At 40.0% G+C, this 20146-nt stretch overlaps 3 protein-coding genes and 1 long non-coding RNA gene across 6 annotated transcripts; 3 read left to right on the plus strand and 1 right to left on the minus strand.

Moving 5' to 3' along the window:
* The first annotated feature begins 3999 nt into the window (after window positions 1-3999).
* Window positions 4000-5595, plus strand: LOC114451173 (uncharacterized). The gene is made up of 6 exons (XM_028429748.1): window positions 4000-4042; window positions 4198-4542; window positions 4668-4709; window positions 4833-4943; window positions 5033-5064; window positions 5479-5595. The coding sequence occupies exons 1-6, from the start codon at window positions 4000-4002 to the stop codon at window positions 5593-5595; spliced, it is 690 nt and encodes a 229-aa protein (XP_028285549.1).
* Window positions 5596-6970: 1375 nt separating this feature from the next.
* Window positions 6971-8386, plus strand: LOC114450995 (uncharacterized). The gene is made up of 6 exons (XM_028429492.1): window positions 6971-7020; window positions 7176-7520; window positions 7646-7687; window positions 7811-7921; window positions 8005-8039; window positions 8225-8386. The coding sequence occupies exons 1-6, from the start codon at window positions 6978-6980 to the stop codon at window positions 8345-8347; spliced, it is 699 nt and encodes a 232-aa protein (XP_028285293.1). The 5' UTR covers window positions 6971-6977; the 3' UTR covers window positions 8348-8386.
* Window positions 8387-12656: 4270 nt separating this feature from the next.
* LOC114451003 (uncharacterized) lies at window positions 12657-13059 on the plus strand. The gene is made up of 3 exons (XR_003672150.1): window positions 12657-12670; window positions 12791-12822; window positions 13011-13059. It is a non-coding gene; the product is annotated as an uncharacterized LOC114451003 (long non-coding RNA).
* Window positions 13060-18917: 5858 nt separating this feature from the next.
* Window positions 18918-20052, minus strand: LOC114450999 (uncharacterized). Of its 3 annotated transcripts, XM_028429498.1 has the most exons (5): window positions 19964-20052; window positions 19520-19855; window positions 19306-19452; window positions 19193-19227; window positions 18918-19094 (listed from the first exon to the last, which is right to left on the minus strand). In XM_028429498.1, the coding sequence occupies exons 1-5, from the start codon at window positions 20007-20009 to the stop codon at window positions 18951-18953; spliced, it is 708 nt and encodes a 235-aa protein (XP_028285299.1). In that variant the 5' UTR covers window positions 20010-20052; the 3' UTR covers window positions 18918-18950. The 3 variants fall into 3 exon arrangements, with proteins under 3 accessions (XP_028285299.1, XP_028285298.1, XP_028285297.1); XM_028429497.1 differs by having other exon boundaries at window positions 19193-19446; XM_028429496.1 differs by having other exon boundaries at window positions 19193-19452.
* Between the last annotated feature and the right edge of the window lie 94 nt (window positions 20053-20146).

Consider the following 20146-nt stretch of genomic DNA (forward strand, 5'->3'; position numbering starts at 1 on the left):
GGCTGTGGGCACTTACAGGGCTGCCTATGATACACTATGGCTGGCCATACAAATGATTAGATAGAACAAGTTCTATGTCTGTGTAACAACCCAGTGTTGTTGGATACACATCAATAATAGCCTGATCCTTATTCCTAGAACTGTTTATATGTTTAAAATAGTAGGTGTACTTTACCAAACAAACTTACAGTCAGTTACTGGTTGCTGGTTAATGTTCATGCTTATCGTGCTCCATTCTCACTAGCATTTTTCACTCTTCACTACACTTTCATTTTTCACTTTGCAAATCACATCTCAAACTAGACAAGATCAAGCTCACAAATTGGTTCAGACTAATTAGTAATGCAAAAACTGACTACAGTTATGGCGGTCAGTTTCTCGCTGTAGACACACAGACACCAACCCAGTCTGACATCAGGATGTGTAACAGCTTCATTGGTTCACAAAAGTCCAATCAAGAAGCCTGGGGGAGATGGTGGTTCTTGGATTCCAGTGTGTCAACACAGTTGTAGTTTTCTTTTATAGTTATAGTTTACTCGCTGTTGAATTAGGCAAGAACAACTTTCATGATGGCTGTATAAATATGTGTGACTAAAATTGCTTGAAGCAGGTTTTGTCTCACACTGCATGTTGTAGAGATATTAGCTTGTGGAAAGGTTAAGCCTTCTAGCATGAACTGTTCAGTACCACGCCCCTTTCTAATGAAACCCCCTACATAATATAAGAAGAGCCCGTACTGTTACAGGGCTATATGCAGGATGAGGAGCTTCACGGCAATAACTATTTTACTCTTCTGCAGCCATGGTGAGTGTATCAGAATCAGAAATACTTTAATCCCAGAGGAAAATTGCTTCATAATAGTGATTTATTCTCAGCTATAAACACTATTTATCCATTTTGATGATATTATCAGCTCAGAAGTAAATATAACATCTCTGCTGTTTGTTTCAGGCTTGATCTCTGTCTCAGGATCTGGGTCTCAGTCTGTGGAGGTCCTGCATGGTGAAAATGTCACACTGTGGTGCCGCAACATCTCCAAAGGTCCAACACAGACAGACTGGTTCAGAGTGGTCAACAGAACAAGCTGAAGGAATATCAACCCCAACTTTAATCAGCATGATTCTGGGTGGTTTGAGTGTGTTGCTCACTACTACAGTCATTGTTCTGGCTGTAAAACTCCAGAAACTTAAGAAAGGTACAGCAGGCTTTTGATCTGTTACACAGCCTCTGTTGATGGGCAAAGAGTAAAGTAACAATTCACTAACTATGCATTTCTATTTGCCTTAAACAGCCATAAATGAACAGCAGCCAGAACGAAGCAAGGTGAGCATTTCATATACTGTACTGTATGTCATGATAAACAACTTTTTTTAACTTTACTGATTGTCATCAAAATAATGTTAGCCTTGTTAAATGATTTAGTCTGTTCAATATTGTTAACCAACTTAATGTGAGAAAGACATTAGTTTGTAGTCATGATTTTAAGACACTGATCATGATCCATTGAGTCATGCACTAGTTATTGTTTCAAGTGTTGCTGTGCCGCTATGTTAATATCAACTTTTATTCTCTCATGCTTTTGTCACTAAATCTCATCTTTGTTCCTCCTGGTTTGTATTGTTAAACAGAACGAGCGAACCAAACCTATAATTAAATCCAGTTTTCATGATCCTTTTTGGGAGTAGGCACACATTTATATTTATTTTTGGTAAACTGAGCTACCAGCTGTGCGATACAGTTTGTGAGTAATCATCCTGATTTGCTATTTTACAGAATTTGAGGTCAGATGATCTGAACTATGCAGCTCTGAGTTTCCAGGCAAAAGCAAAAAGGAGCCACAGGCCCAAAAGAGAGCTGGAGCCAAACGTTGTATATGCTGCCACCAGATAGATTCAGGAAGCACCTGGAACTGCAGCTTTATCATATCAACCTGGTGATCTATATGGTGTGGGAGTGAAAATAAAATGTGAACTTTTATAAAATAAAACAGCTCTGCATTCAGACTCTGTGCAGTCCTTCTAATCATCTGTGTTTTTTGAGTGTGGTCACAGTGTCTATTTTTCTGGTCTGCTAACTGTCTAAGAGTAAATAGGACAAGCTTGAAGTGTGATAGAGGAAGAGTCTGAACAGGCACTGAGGATTGTCGAACTTTCTGATGGGTGGAGTTAAACAGTCTGCATTGAGAAGAATAAGATAAACATCACTGGTTAGACAGGAAGAAAGCAGAGTGTGGTCTGAGCACAACTGAAGTAAAAGCCTTGCGGTCACACCTCTGATGGAAAGTATAAAGCACCACAACTGTCAGTTTAGACAAGCTAATGTGTTTAGACATTCATAAATAAAGCAATTCTTGAATATACTGGCATCCTGAGGGGATTTCCATGAGAGTATAGACACGAACTGAAATACCTGATGCCATGTGTCTATAGGAGTACTTACTCTTGATTACATACTGAAAGTGTCAAGGTTCGTCAGGGTTTGTGGATGAGGAGCGGACACAGGTGCGGTTATAAGTCCAAAACAGTCTTTTATTTAAAGCCAGGAGGGCAAAACAATACAAAACTAAAAATCACACTTGTCGTGGTCAAAAAGTAAAGTACAAAACAACTAACTAAAAAAATTACACTTAGCATGGCAAAACCAGATCCAGAAAAACAGGCACATGGCACAAAAGGCAAGAGCAAAAGACAAGGCATGAACGAGGCCTCTACCTGGAGCACGCTGAGGTCAGGCAGAAGTACATGAGGTAGGCGAGGATCTAGGCATGGCATGGCATGGCATGGCATGGACGAGACATGAAACAAAACAAACACTACACCAAACGAGATGAACTAGCAAAGACAAAGGGGAAGACACAGACTATATACAAAGGGACCAGGGAAGACAACGAGGCACAGGTGGCACACATTAGGGCAGGGCAGGTGATCACACAAGGAGGGAAAAAACAGGAAGCAAAACTCCAGACAATGCACAGGGGGGACAGGACTACCAAAGTAAAACAGGAAGCACAAGACACAACTAAACAAAACACTATAACAACAGGAAAACAACAATAACTAAACACAGATAAAACTAAAAACCCAAAACAAGGAAAACAAAACCATAAATAAACACCAGGTCGTGACAGAAAGTGGCTTTCTGCTGACAATAGCAACACGTAGTTGTATAATGACCCAGACTGTATATTTAAAATAATCAACGAAAAATGTGAAAAAATGTGCAAATCAAGGCATTCTACCCATACTTCCATGGTTGCTGCTGACTACACAGAGAGGAGGAAAGGACCAACCAAATTTAAAAACAAAATCACTAGACAATACAATTGTGAAGTTCATCCATCCTCACAATGTCTTATCAACAAGCCACTACAATGTTTTCATATGTAATCCATACATATGTTTATTGGGTTACCTTAATGGCAAAGCATGGCAGGGCTCTAGTGTGTGACCTAATTTCTCAATGGAGCAAAACAAAAATATCCAGTGCTAAAAGTTAGTCTATAGCCCTGCATAGTAGCACAAAACCTCAAGGGATTTGCAGTTCAACAGAAAACCAACACTACCATTTCAAAGTGGACGCTCTTTACAAGTAAGAAAATAGTGTACACAGTCTACTACTTGTATATTAACAGACAGAAACTCCACGATCAGAGTCATAAGAACTTACTGTCAGCAGTTGCTGTGACAACTCAGAATCAGTGATCACCTATGGAAAGCTGGCTGTACTAGATCATTGAAGACTATGCTCATGGTTCAGCAAAGTGATCAACTAAGCACCTGACATAGTCATCATGCCAAGAAGAACCATCCATCCCCCTACATGAAGTGTCAACTGTGAAGTAGCAAGTTTAAAGCACTAAGCTTTAGTTAACATTCATGTAGTTAAATATTTGTTAGAGCTTAAAAACTTGTAGCATGAAAAACACACCCCGCCCCTCTAACTCCCTTTATATGAGCTGAGTGCCACCTTCTATCCTGGCAGTGAGATGAAAAAGGAACCATGGGCTTCATCTTGATAACCACTTTGTTCCTCAGCAGCCTTGGTAAGTACTGGCATCTAATTTATTCCCAGCATCGAGTAATGTAAACAAGCAAGACTTCAAAATTTGATAATCAGCAAGCACACGACAAAGAAATGACTGATGATGTTGCCATATTCTGCAGTCATGGCTAATACTATGGTCTCCCCTGAATTCAGGCTTGATCTCTGTCTCAGGATCTGAGTCTCAGTCTGTGGAGGTCCTGCATGGTGAAAATGTCACATTGTGGTGCCGCAACATCTCCAAAGGTCCAACACAGACAGAGTGGTTCAGAATGATCAACAGAACCAAGGGCAGCTGTATCTCTTCCATGTACGGCTATCAAGACACTGCTGCATTCTGTGATGGACTTCACCTTGGAAAATATGAAATGAGTTCCAACAACTCCACTGTTTTTCTAAGCATCAACCGGGTAGATTTATCGGACTCTGGGCTGTACTTCTGTGGATTTTACATGACAGCACATACAGTTATTGCAAAAGTAATTGAGTTAAACATTCAAGGTAAGATTGTGGTGGAGGCAATAACACTTCCAGTTTAATGTTCTTATCATTTCTGTGTCATCTCACAATTAAAGGCAAACAGGAGATCAGAATACATAAAATTATATTATGCACATTGATTACAGGCACCAGTGGCTCCAACTGTGAAACCAAGGAAAATAATCAAGGTAAGAAAGTATTTCTTTTCCTTTTTTTTTTCAAAAAATGGATAAAGAGGTCGATTTCCTGAATAAACATAAGAGTCTTTCTAAATTTGTGAACAAAATGAACAATAATTTTGTGCACTGCAGAGAAACCAGATGGAAACACAAACCTGATGACTGTAACCTTAGGCGGTCTAACTGTTTTCTTCATGATGGCTGTTATTGGTTTGGCTGTAAAACTCCAGAAACTTAAGAAAGGTACAGCAGGCTTTTGATCTGTTACACAGTCTCTGTTAGTGGGCAAAGACTAAAGTAACAATTCACTATGTGTTTCTATTTGCCTTTAGCCATAAATGAACAGCAGCCAGAACAAAGCAAGGTGAGCATTTCATATAGTGTATGTCATGATGAACAACTTTTTTAACTTTACTGATTGTCATCAAAATGATGTTAGCCTTTTTAAATAAGTTAGTCTGTTCAATATTGTTAACCAACTTAATGTGAGAAAGACATTAGTTTGTAGTCATGATTTTAAGACACTGAACCGATCCATTGGGTCATGCACTAGTTATTGTTTCAAGTGTTGCTGTGCCGCTATGTTAATATCAGCATTTATTCTCTCATTCTTTTGTCACTAAATCTCATCTTTGTTCCTCCTGGTTTGTATTGTTAAACAGGACCAGAGAACCAAAACTAGAATTAATTTTTTTTTTTTATATTTATTTTTGGTAAACTGAGCTACAAGCTGTGCGATACAGTTTGTGAGTAATCATCCTGATTTGCTATTTTACAGAATTTGAGGTCAGATGATCTGAACTATGCAGCTCTGAGTTTCCAGGCAAAAGCAAAAAGGAGCCACAGGCCCAAAAGAGAGCTGGAGCCAAACGTTGTGTATGCTGCCACCAGATAGATTCAGGAAGCACCTGGAACTGCAGCTTTATCATATCAACCTGCTGATCTGTTTGGTGTGGGAGTGAAAATAAAATGTGCCTAACACCTCTGCATTCAGACTCTGCAGTCCTTCTAATCATCTTTGTTTTTTGAGTGTGGTCACAGTGTCTATTTCTCTGGTCTGCTAACTGTCTAAGAGCAAATAGGACAAGCTTGAAGTGTGATAGAGGAGGAGTCTGAACAAGCATGGAGGATTGTCAAACTTTCTTATGGGTGGAGTTAAACAGTTTGCTGTGAGAAAAATAAGATAAAGATCACTGGTTAGACAGGAAGAAAGCAGAGTGTGGTCTGAGCACAACTGAAGTAAAAGCCTTGCGGTCACACCTCTGATGGAAAGTATAAAGCACCACACCTGTCAGTATAGACAAGCTAATGTGTTTAGACATTCATAAATAAAGCAATTCTTGAATATACTGGCATCCTGAGGTAATTTCTATGAGAGTATAGACACGAACTGAAATACCTGATGCCATGTGTCTACAGGAGTACTTACTCTTGACTACATACTGAAAGTGGCTTTATGCTGACAATAGCAACACGTAGTTGTATAATGACCCAGACTGTGTATTTAAAATAATCAACGAAAAATGTGGAAAAATGTGCAAATCAAGGCATTCTACCTATAATTCCATGGTTGCTGCCGACTACACAGAGAGGAGGAAAGGACCAAGTTCAAAAACAAAATCACTAGACAATACAATTGTGAAGTTCATCCATCCTCACAATGTCTTATCAACAAGCCACTACAATGTTTTCATATGTAATCCATACATATGTTTATTGGGTTACCTTAACGGCAAAGCATGGCAGGGCTCTAGTGTGCGACCTAATTTCTAAATGGAGCAAAACAAAAATATCCAGTGCTAAAAGTTAGTCTATAGCCCTGCATAGTATCACAAAACCTCAAGGGATTTGCAGTTCAACAGAAAACCAACACTACCATTTCAAAGTGGACGCACTTTACAAGTAAGAAAATAGTGTACACAGTCTACTACTTGTATATTAACAGACAGAAACTCCACGGTCAGAGTCATAAGAACTTACTGTCAGCAGTTGCTGTGACAACTCAGAATCAGTGATCACCTATGGAAAGCTGGCTGTACTAAATCATTGAAGACTATGCTCATGGTTCAGCAAAGTGATCAACTAAGCACCTGACATGGTCATCATGCCAAGAAGAACCATCCATCACAAGCACTAAGCTTTAGGTAACATTCATGTAGTTAAATATTTGTTAGAGCTTAAAAACTTGTAGCATGAAAAACACACCCCGCCCCTCTAACTCCCTTTATATGAGCTGAGTGCCACCTTCTATCCTGGCAGTGAGATGAAAAAGGAACCATGGGCTTCATCTTGATAACCGCTTTGTTCCTCGGTAGCCTTGGTAAGTACTGGCATCTAATTTATTCCCAGCATCGAGTAATGTAAACAAGCAAGACTTCAAAATTTGATAATCAGCAAGCACACGACAAAGAAATTACTGATGATGTTGCCATATTCTGCAGTCATGGCTAATACTATGGTCTCCCCTGAATTCAGGCTTGATCTCTGTCTCAGGATCTGAGTCTCAGTCTGTGGAGGTCCTGCATGGTGAAAATGTCACACTGCGGTGCCGCAACATCTCCAAAGGTCCAACACAGACAGAGTGGTTCAGAATGGTCAACAGAACCAAGGGCAGCTGTATCTCTTCTATGTACGGCTATCAAGACACTGCTGCATTCTGTGATGGAGTTCACCTTGGAAAATATGAAATGAGTTCCAACAACTCCACTGTTTTTCTAAGCATCAACCGGGTAGATTTATCGGACTCTGGGCTGTACTTCTGTGGATTTTACATAACAGCACATACAGTTATTGCAAAAGTAATTGAGTTAAACATTCAAGGTAAGATTGTGGTGGAGGCAATAACACTTCCAGTTTAATGTTCTTATCATTTCTGTGTCGTCTCACAATTAAAGGCAAACAGGAGATCAGAATACATAAAATTATATTATGCACATTGATTACAGGCACCAGTGGCTCCAACTGTGAAACCAAGGAAAATAATCAAGGTAAGAAAGTATTTCTTTTCCTTTTTTTTTTCAAAAAATGGATAAAGAGGTCGATTTCCTGAATAAACATAAGAGTCTTTCTAAATTTGTGAACAAAGTGAACAATAATATTGTGCACTGCAGAGAAACCAGATGGAAACACAAACCTGATGACTGTAACCTTAGGCGGTCTAACTGTTTTCTTCATGATGGCTGTTATTGGTTTGGCTGTTAAAAACAAGCAGCTTCATGAAGGTACAGTTCACATGTAATTTGTTACATATACAGTTTAAGTTGAGTTTACTGTTATTTAACTAATCTTTTATTTTGTTACTTAGCTGCAAATAAAGGACTGAATCCTGTAAGACACAAGGTGAGTGTCTTGCATAGTGTGGAGAATGAGAGGGTGGAGTCAGTTTACAAATCAGAAGATTACAGGCAGAGGAGGTTGATTTTAATGATGCTGATATCAGTAGCTCTCAGCTGCTGTACACGATTCTATGATCAGTTTGTCAAAAGTTTAAATGCAGATTCTAAGGTTTCTGGTTTCATTTGCAGGATGAGGACCTTTTTGACCTGAACTCTGCAGCACTGAAAACAATAAAAGGCAGAAGCTGTGCACTGAAGAGAGAAGTGCAAACTCATGTCATCTATGCCCCAGAAGATAGATTTGCTTTGTAGTAGCTCTGCAAATGATATATAAATATTTGCCTCAATAAAGTTCTAAAGTGCGTCTTTCATTTCTTGATTTATCGGACGTTGATCCACATCATAAAACAACTGTGATGAGGAGGAGCCACAAAGTATGCTGAGTGTAACTGCCAGTTTAGCTGCCATGTAGTTATAGTGGGGAGCCAAATGATCTGTTGGGGGAAGGGAGGTGTGAGATAAATCACCTCACAGGAAGAGAGAGCAGTGTGGGTCTGGCAGTCTCTACAGTCACTGGAGCTTGATAAAGTGTAAAAAAAAAAAAAAAGCAGTGACAACTGACCTACTAACATCTGACTAGATACCAAGATAAATGAACAACATGGAATATTCTAGTCTTACAAGAGGTGATAAACATTGTATGAGTCTGAAATAACCACAGGAAGACTTTAGCGCTGACTACAAACATCACATAAGTTGTTTTCAGTACAAAGTGTAACACTACATTAAAACTGCTGCTTACACTCTTATGTATCCATGATCAGATTGTTTCTTGTTTCAGTAGATATAGTGACATTTTGCTTGCTTAGTTTTCTCTAGACTGCCAGTGAACATGCGTATAAAAAAACAAAGGGCTAATCTTGCGCCTGCATGCATATGCAGGTGCAACAAGTCTTTAGCCACTCCCCCTTGTTATTTTCCACTGTGCTGACAACAAAAACGAAAGCCACAGAGAGACTAGCCTTTAGCTCTGCAATAAAAATGCATGCAACAAAAGCAGTGGCCCTTTGACACCATCTCACAGCAGCCCCCTTTTTCAAACACTTTTCACTTTTATGCAGGTTTCAATAGCTGCACAGCCTGAAATCCTCATAGGACAGAACATATCTATGCTGTCTTCACACATTTGCCCCCATTATTCCAAACACATGGCAAGGTACCGCCAATGCTGTCATGCTGCTGCTACATGTAGATAATATGTATGCCAGTGTGGTAAGTGAGTGGTAGAAATGTGTCCTCTTTGCTGAAACCTTTACCACTGAGCTCAGTCAGTTCAGATACGTGATGGTGAGCTTCATGAGAACAGCTTTACCGCTCTGTTTCCTGGCACTTCATAACAATAAGTTTAATAAGTGGCCATTTCAAAACTCAGTCACAATGTACTACAGAGACAATTACCAGATAAGATTTTGTTGTTGATGAACCGAACGTTTTAATTATTGTTGTTTAACTTCAATCAATCACTTTATGGTTTATGACCTCTGACCTTTGAGACCTCTCTTGGCTTTTATTTGCAGAATCTGGACTGGGACCTGGATAGAGCAGCATTACTTTTCTACCAAAGTACCTGGATTCTTGGATGGATGTGTCATGGTTTGGTATTTTGAGTCATATTTGTTTCTTGAGTATTACGTTGTTTTCTGATTTAATTCCCTGGTTGCATTGATATTATGTATCATTTGGGTTTTTCTGGATTTGTTTGAGGTCCCTGTGTTGGCGTCCCTCTCCCCTCCCTCCAAGACCTCTACAACACCCGAAAGGCCCCCCACATCACAGGAGACCCCACCCACCCTTAACACTGCTTCTTCAGTCTGCTGCCATCAGGAAAGAGACTGCGAAGCCTCCTGGCCAGGACCAGCAGACTGAGGGACAGCTTCACCCACCAGGCTGTCAGGAAGCTGAACTGTCTCCCTGCTGTGCCCCACTTTCTCCCCCTTCCCTCTACAAAAAAACCCTAACCCTGACTGAGTTGACCTGCTTTATGTTTCTTTGGTTTGGTCATGTTTCCTGTTTTACTTTGAAAGTCCTGTCTCCCTTGTGCTTTTACTTCCCCTGTGTTCCCACCTTTCACCTGTCATTGTTTGCCCCGCCCTAATGTGTTTCACCTGTGTCTTGTGTGAAGTATACAAGGTTATTTACGCAATGACATGATATAGACCACATATGTACTTGATTATATAAGCTTACACTTAGAGAAAAACACATCTATAACTCTTACAGAGAGTTAGGGAGGAACTCTTTGATGCGGTGAAGGCCGAAGCACTAGGAGCCACGGACCTAAGATAAATCAACCAACATAGAAGGGACGAAGTGTTTCATAGTCATAAATATGTTAGACCAATTATGATAATTAGTAGGTGGAGATAAAAGGGCAACATGTCCCAATATGGGAATACCAACGAGGGTCTTGAAGAACTGTTTATCTATTATGCAAATGTACCTCAACTTTCAATAAAACAAGCCTGTGTCCAGGGAAGGGGCAGAACACTTATGGACGGGAGTGAAGCAGACTGAAAGGCCTGTGTTCACTGTGTTCTCCCTTTTGCAAAAGGCGAAACTACAAAACCCAGGGTATTTTCTTTCACTCAATGTTCTGAATACAGGAGACGGAATCTGACAATCCGGGGTGACCAGGGAAGGTCACGACACTTGTTATCTTGTCTATTTAAGTCTTGTGTCCCCTTTGTCTGTGCTGGATTGTCTTGTTTGTCACCCATCCTCCCTGGTTTTTGTTCTTCGTTTGGTTGATTTCTAGTTAGGAACTTCCTTGATTGTAGTTTGTATTTTTGAGTTTAGGTTGGGTTTAGAAAATAGCATAAATGGCTATATATATATAATTGTCTTGGAGTGTAGAAACTCACCAGCCAGCAACAAAGCAACAGTGAAATCTAAACCACAGGAAGACCGGGTTTCACCTATAACCACACACATCAGGGATTACATACTTTAAAATCAATGATGCTACTGAAGGAAATTACACATCAGCCCCCTCTGACACCGGCTGTGTTCGAAATCACTCCCCAATCACTATATAGGGCCCTATATAGTCCCTCCACCATTTTGTAGTGCTGTCCGAAATCTTAGTGAGAAATTATAGACCCCATATAGGGCCCTCAATGTATCCCACAATGCATCTTGAAATGTAGTGTCCATCCGATGGTCACTACTTTTAGCAATATGTATTGCTATTGCTATCAGTAAGAACAAGACTAACACTGTTTGGACCACGAGTCCTCCAGGTTACAGAACATGTATCAAAAAGAATATCAAATATTTCAGATTACAGATGGCAGCATTGTGATGAAATACATAGAGGTTGTCTCGATTTTGGGTGGGGCATAAATGCAGATGACCTCACAGGTCACCTCTTAAGGCATACAGGGTATTAATAACTTGATGCCAGAGTATATTCTGATACTACAACAGTAGATAATAATGTACATGTGACAGCAGACAACATGAAGACGACAGGTTATTTATAAAGCCGATTCTTTTATTTGTGGAAAAAATGAAATTAGAAATGAAATTAAGATTTTCTTATTATTATGTCTCTGTGTTATATATATTTTATTTGTATCATATCATCTGAATATTAAATATTCAGTGCAGTGAGTTAACACTGTATGTAGTCTGTTTAACAACTGGTTTGGCAGCAGAAACACTCCGCCTCTTAAACTGAGAGCCTCCTTCCTGGGTCACACATTATTTACGGACACTGCAGACTTTCAGTCATACACACAATGATGAACTCTGCCTTAAAATCAGCTTTACGTTTCTGCATCCTTTGTAAGTACAGGCTTTCATCTATTCTTCACATCACTTATGTATAAATGTACGGTATTTTTAGCACAATTTAGCCATTGTGTGTTTACAAAGGTGTTTTACACACGTATCTTTCCTGTCATGTCTAATGTGTGTTACAGTCGGGATCACTGTCTCAGGTTCAGGGTTTAACACTGTGGAGGTCCTGCCTGGTAAAGACGTCACACTGCATTGCCCCAACATTCCCAACAATGCAGTGATCCTATTCTGGCTCAGACTGGTCAACATTAACATGGTCAGCTGTGTCTCTGTTATGACTGGATTTAGCAGCAATCCCTCATATTGTGATGCATTTAAAAATGACAGCTTTCAAATGAGCTCCAACATGACCACCATCTTTCTCACAATCAAACAAGTGGATTTATCAGACTCAGGGCTGTATTTCTGTGGATTTTACACAAGTGGAGTTCTACATGTTAGTGTGACACATTTAAATGTTGAAGGTAAGATAACTGAACAGGCATTACTTTGAGCCTGATTTCTGTTAGTTAATATCGCCGTCTTAAACATCATGTATGCTGTATTTAATATGATTAAGAATTAAATGTTCCTTTAAAGGCAGTGAGGACCCTCACAGTGACATGAACAACAAATATAAATGTAAGAATTCTTTCACTGTCCAAATAATCACATATTCAAAGCTTAAACATTTCAGCCACTTTTATCGATTTTATGATCTCGTAGCAGACGCAGAGAACACAGTGAAGCTGACCCTGGGGGCTGTCACCATTTTCCTTGTAATCGTCATCATAGGTCTGGTTGTTCAAAACAGAAAACTTCAGACAGGTACTTTTCCATAGTATTTCTCTTATAGTTGTGTCAATAATGCAAAACTGCATTAAACTGACCACATGTCTCGTTTCTGTTACTTAGCTGATAAAGAACAGAATACAGAGCCAAGTCAGGTAAAACCAACTATGACATGCATATATATTGTGTTTATTTATAGGATTGAAATTAGCTTTTCTCTAAATGCATGCATGTCGTGTTATACATTTGTTCTTATTATATCATAAATATCAATCATATTTTATCATATCACATTGTGTATAACTATCTGCCCCTGTTGTGACTATAAATGCTGTTTTCACAGAATCATGGCTCTGATGATCTGAATAAAGCTGCGTTGACATTTCAAACACAACGTAAAAGAAGAGAACCAGAAACACATGTGATTTATGCTGTTAACAGATAGATCGTGACTGTATTATGTTGTATACAGCTGTATTAGTACAATCTGTAGACTATGTGTAACTAGGGTGTGGAATGAATAACAATTACAATTTTTTAAATCTCTGCATTTGCTTATTGTTTTTTTAAAGTCTTTGTTTTATCCAGATTGTCTTGTGTTGTAGTCTTACAGTGTTTTTGTCCTTCACAAGTAAAATAAAAGTCTACATCTGTAAAAAAAAATGAATAAATAAATTCACATGTATAGTGGTGTGAAAAAAGTGTTTTCCCCCTTTTTGTGATTTCTTTCTCTTTTTTTGTACATTTGTCACGTTTGTCACTAAACCTACATGGTATTCATGATGATATTGCAATCAAGCATTTGCAATAATAGCAATGAGTCCTTACAGCACTGTGAAGGAAATTTGGTCGTATTATTTTTGCAGAATTGTTGTAATTCAGCCACATTGGAGGGTTTTCTATCATGAACCACTTTTTTAAGGTGATGCAACAGACATTCTCCTTCAGGATGTTTTGGTAAACAGCAGAATTCATGGTCCCATTTACCACAGCAAGTCTTCCAGGTCCTGAGGCAGCAAAACAGCCCCAGACCATCTACCACCACCACATTTTACTGTAGTTATGATGTGCCTTCTCTAAGATGCTGTGTTACTTTTATGCCAAATGTAATGGGATACACACCTTCCAAAAAGTTCAACTTTTGTCTCGTCAGTCTACACAAGTGTTCATGAAGATTCTCAGTCATCCAGGTTGGTTTTGTTCAAAGGGGTTGAAGCAAGGCAACTTGACTTTGTTTCTCCTTCAGGAGTAGTGTTGGTAAGTTCGACTCTTTTTACTGACTCATTTTACTCTCGAACACCAAACTGAATGGATCTTTTTAAGTCATTTCGTTCATTTTGATTTTTACAGCAGGTGGCGCTGTATCCCTCTTGTCGGCGTTGTAAAAAAGCCAGCGGCTCTCAAACACAAAATACTGAAGACAACATGGTTTGCTTCAGATGACAAAGTATAATACACAACTACTACAAGCAATTTAAAGCACGTGAAAACATAGAGCAAATACACACCACTATACAGTGACTTCTGTCCTGCATCCTCCCTGCTGTTGTTTAACAGCGCGGCAACGACTAGGTAGCTGTCACGTGACAAATGAATGAGAGAGTGTACTGCTCCCACACAGCCTGAGCTGTGAACAAGAACAAATCTGTGCAGCTTGTGGAGCCTGTCACGCCACAAATGAACAAGAACAAACAAATTTGTGTAGCCAGAGCAGTCTGTCATCTGACAAATGAATGAGAATGAGAAGAAGAACTGCTTCTTACACAGCCTGAGTGGCCTGGCTGTCATGTGACAAAAGGAGGAGGACCTGAGGACGAATGAGTCTGAACTAATCATTTCGGTTTCCTGTCCTGCCGACTGAGCTTATGCGCTGCCTGCCGTGTGGCGAGAGAACAATCACTGACATGACTCGTTGCTCCAGAGTCATACAAAAGATGAGTTCATACTGAACGAAATGTTTGCGACCGACACATCACTACGAAGCAGCTTTATCAGTTCTTTTGGAGGAACAGCTAAACCCCCTTTTGGGAGTATTTTCCCAAAAGTCTAGGGGATCATCAAGATGTTTTTTGGCAAAACTAAGACAAGCCTTTAAAGGACAATCCCTTTTTTTTTGGATTTTTTTTTTACGCCTTAATGATAAACACCTCATTTAAAAACTACATTTTGTGTTTACTTTTATTTTTCTCTAGTATTTAAATTTGTTTGATCTAAAACATTTAAGTGTGACAAAATAAAACAAAGGGGACACACTTTTTTCAAACTACCTACTCTATCACAGTATAAGAGAATCACAATTGCTGAATTGCTGAGCAGCAACAAATACATATACCAGCAACACAGCCTAAAATGTCTAGAACTAAGCACAGTGGCAAATTGTTTCATTGCTGTGCCACTACACATGCATGGAACAGAGCAGTGTTAGTAGAGTTGCTGAGCATGGTGAAAATGGACAGGGGAGGTTTTGAACTAGAATTTGTACCAGATGAAGTAGAAGATGATGACCCAGAAGAACGTTTGCAGTGTCTGAAGGTACTTGGGGTTTAAAAGGTTGGACCTGGACCAAACAACCATTTACTACACATGCTGTCGAGCTAAAGTTTTCACCGGAGGTGGTAACACAAGCAATTTGCTGCACCACCTTAGCTGCAAACAAGCTACTTCCCAGATTAGCACACTGCTGCAGGCTTGCGAGGAGCACTTGATGCCTGGCGGCTTGCAGAGCACAGGCATGTGGCCACCACAAGGGACAGTGGGGCTAACATCAAGAAGGCTGTGAAGATTAACAACTGGACATGGCTGCGGTGCTTTGAACACAGGCTTTACACAGCTGGTATGCAATAGTTACTGGAGCTGCTGTCAATGATTGTCCCAAGAGAGGTCTGGTGGTGCTTATCTTACTGTGCAAATGCAAACAACAGGATGGTTAAAGTGTTGTCTTGTTGTCAGTGAATAAAGAGAACGTCATCAATAAACAGCTTGATTCCGTCCTAGATAAAGTGGCCATGCTGGAACCTGTTGATGAATTAAGCAAAAAGGTCAGAAACGTGAGGTCTGGTGGTCCAAACGTTGACGTTAGAGGTGGTGGAGGTCCTTAGTTGTGGAAACAGTCTTATGAAGGAACAACTAAAAACTGTAGGGACCATTGTAGGGACCGTTGTAGGGAGCTGAAAGTGAGGCTGTAATTAAAGATAACAGAGTTGAATAGAGGGACTCCAAAGACTGCAAGAAGAGCTCAAATCAAAAGCTGATTTGCAGACTTCTTGCATGTCGATGTCACATGCCTCTGAAAAACATAGCCAGGAGAACCAAACCTTGAAAAAACACCTCAAGGAGAGGCATAAACATGAGACTGGCCAAGACATAAAGCCAGAAAGTGACCCCATCGACCAGGAGAACGCAGCTCTGAGGCAGGAGATTCAGCAGATTCACCAAAGCCTTCAAAAGAATCGAGGTTTGCAGAAGATGGCCGAGACCATGAAGGTGTCCAGAGATGCCAATATGCTCCATAATAGGGCCCTGCAGAAAGAGCTAAAGGGTCTGAAAAAGAAAAAGAGAAAGAGAAAAACTACTAGCTCATCTGTGAGGACATCACTACAGACATTGAGAGCTTGAGAGTTGAAAACGAAATCTGACCGAACAATTCCAGGTCATGAACAAAATGCTTCAGATCAGAGGGACAGATATAAAAAAAACTACAAGCTGAACAGAAAGCTGTAATAGAAAAACATCAGGACCTCAAACAACACAGTGAAGTCTTAAAAAGGCTGATTGATGAGGAGGACTGCAAATACAACTGTGACAAGATTCAGATAGACATCATGAATCAGGACAACAACCAACTGATTCAGGAAATTAAGGCTTCCAAAGAGATCTATGCAAATAGAGAATATGCAAACTCAACAAAAAAATAAAGAAAAAAAAATGTAAAAACGAATTTATTTGGTTTGGTTTTATTTGGTTTTTAGTTTTTTATTATAATGTGATAATTGTCAAGGTTTGTCAGAGTGGTTAAAAATTCAAAACAGTCATTTATTTAAAGCCAGGAGGGCAAAACAATACAAAAACCAAAAATCAAACTTAGCATGATAAAACTAGCTAAACAGGAACAGGGCGTAAAAAGGCAGGAACAAAACTTAACAAGAACAAAGCAACAACCTGGAGCACCCCGAGGTCAGGCAGAAGTACATGTCATGGTAGGTGAGGATCAAGGCATGGCATGGACAAGACAAGATCAGAAACAAACCCCACACCGGACGAGACGAACTAGCAAAGACAGAGGGGAAGACACAGACTATATACAAAGGGACCAGGGAAGACAACGAGGCACAGGTGGCACACATTAGGGCAGGGCAGGTAATCACACAAGGAGGGAAAACACAGGAAGTAAAACACAAGACAATACACAGGGAGGACAGGACTATCAAAGTAAAACAGGAAACACAAGGCAAGACTAGACAAGAACTAAACACAGATTAAACTAAAAACCCAAAACAAGGAAACAAAACCAGAACTAAAACACCAGGTCGTGACAATAATAATGAAATGTGAGTCAATCATGGCTCCCTGCTTGTGCTGAGGAGTGCAGAAATGTTTTGCTATAATTTTTTTTACAGAGCGCAAATGCTTTATTTTTGAATTGTTATATTTAGTGCCGTCACCATTTGTTGTTGTACTCAGCAGTAAAAAGGAGCAGCCAGCCTGCATCAGAGGGAGGAGCGGACACTCATATTGAATATACAGCTCAGTAAGTGACACTGCAGCTCAGGGTTTCTGTTTGAGTCTGTTGGTTTCTCTCTTTCTGTCCTGCATCTAAATGTACAAATGTAATGACTGTGCATCATGTTGCTTTTACAGTCTTGTCACCACTTCTCATTGCAAGTCACACTTTGACTTCACATCTCCATTTTATCACATGCTCCATCAGCATCTGTCTCACTGTGACACCAGCAGCGAGTCATCATTATGCCCCACAAATTTAATACATTATTTTATCTTTAGGTTTTCATCCATAGTTTTGTGAGGAGTGTTAGCACATCTCTTGCTAGCAGGCAGCTAGCTCTTGGTACAGTTCCATTGTGCTTTAGTCATGCAGAGCAGACAAAACTGTTTGTATTGAGGCAGGGCTCAGGCGACTTGCTGCAGTGTCTTTCCTTCTTAACACCCAAACAGACCGCAGGCCTGCCTCAGATGCAGAAGTGGACCCAAATGGTATTTATTCATCTACCCGATAGACTCAGGAAGCCGCTGCTGCAGATCAAAGAGGAACTGATGCTGTGTTAGTGACCTGTGTATAAAGAGCCTACCATCTCCTTTTACCATTATACAAACTATGTACAATGTTCTTGCCTGCTTATTTATTACTTCTCCTATTTTTTTTTATCTCAGTGAAAACATAGCCTTAGAAGTGTTAAAAGCCGTTCAAGCAATGAAACTGTCAGCCTCTGAGTGTTAACCTATAAAAGCATCTGCACACGCTGAGCTAATCACAGTAAAGCCACAGCTCGGTGCAATCTGCCAAATGTACTCTCAGATAAGCAGCTTTGTTTGGTTTGCATGGTTTTATGTGACGGCAAGCTGAGATGGTTGATGTGTCCTGCATGGCGCCGAGTAATCCACACTGAACAATACAGATGTTTTCTGTAATAATTATAAAGTGTCTATTGAGGAATAACAGTGAGAATTTTTTAAGCTCACTTTTTAACAATGATTTTTGTTGAAGGAGGTGCACTGAGGTGCTTTAAACCTGCCCACCACACACAAGCCAAAGCAGCACACTTCATGTCTAGTCACCAGATGGCAGTATTGTTCAGTTTCAATTTTACGTTTCAGGTTTATTTTACACTGGAAACCATTTTTGTCGCTACTTTGTGACTGACATGCACTCCACATCTAGCCACAAAATCATACACTGGCCTTTTGACCCTTTGTCTGCACTGGAGTTCTGTTTTTGAGTATATTCTGAATCCATCCTTATTTTGATGCTGTTTACCTCCTACTTTTCCTAAAATGTTGCCACAATTGTAAAGGAAGAATGCCATCAGAGGGTTTAGCAGATCACTGGTGTTAAATATCGACTAATAATAAGGTGACAAAGTCTGGGATAGAGTTGTGATAATATTAGTGATTCTATTAGATTGTAATATTAGCTGAAAGAGTGATCAGCAAACAACAAGCAGGCCAGTTTGCACACAGACGTCCTCCTCCATCAAACCTCAGTCACATCTTTCACACAAAATGACAGCCAACACAGGAGTACACACTCTTTATTACAAGTCCACTTTCACTCTGAGCTGTAGCTCCAGCTGCAGCTTCTACTGTTATACACAACATGAGTCTCCACCTCTCTGTCTGACGCAGGCCTCCTGCTTCTTACTGCTGAGTATCCACTCACTGCTGGGACCTTTAGGTCATCAGAATCCAGATTCTGTAAATAAAAATCACTTTTCACACATGACACGTATGACTGTAAACAGTCAATGTGTGGTACAATTTTGGAGTATAAAAGCTAACAGATAGATTCACCTTATGTTTATGTGGATGCTGTTTTTCATACAAGGCTGGAAGAGAAAATAAAATAACTGTAAAACATGAAGAGTTGACATGATGAAGACAGACACAGCTGCTTTGAGAAGTACCTTTGTGAAGTCTAACATTTTTACCAGCCAGAACAACGATGATGATGATTAGAAAGATAGCAGCTACACCACCGAGGATCACACTCATCAGCCGTGGTTGTCCGTCATGCACCAGTGTACATCCAACGTCATGAGGCCCATCTGTAGCTTTGAATAAGATTAAATTCACATGGGAAAAGACAGAACACTACCTATAGAAAGACCTCACTCCTACCTTCAACACTCAAATGTATGACATCCATCATTGTGTGTCCGTGCATGTAAAATCCACAGAGGTAGAGCCCAGAGTCAGTAACATCCACTTGTCTGATTTGAAGGAAGATAAAAGAGACGTTGGAGCTCATGTGGAACTTTCCATGTTGAACCCTGTCACAGAGTGCAGCGTCATCATTGGAGCCGTACATAGAAGAGATGCAGCTAATGTTGTTTGTGTTACTTAGTCTGGACCAGAATGTGTGTGTTATGATTCTAGAGATGTTAGAGCACACAAGTGTAACATCTTCACCAGGCTGGCCCGCCACGGTCTGAGAGCCTGACACAGAGATGCAGCCTGAAACACATCATGGATCAGAAGCTTTTATCAGCTGATAGTGCCGTTTTGATATTTAGATATAATAATCGTGTGTAAATAGTATTATAATTTAATTTCAGAACTTACTGAGGCTGAGTAGTAAAGCTGTCATCAAGGTGGAGGTCCTCATCATGTGTGACACTGCAATGACACCTCTGCACAGGAGCGTTGGCTGTTCTACTTACAAACAGGAAGTCTTCGAAATAAAAAACAGGGCATTTACAAGAATTGTCTGAGTGGGGAATTCATTTCTGACTGACACTGCAGTAT

This window comes from Parambassis ranga, chromosome 18 (genome assembly GCF_900634625.1).
Source record: "Parambassis ranga chromosome 18, fParRan2.1, whole genome shotgun sequence".
In the NCBI taxonomy this organism is placed as follows: Eukaryota; Metazoa; Chordata; class Actinopteri; family Ambassidae; genus Parambassis; species Parambassis ranga.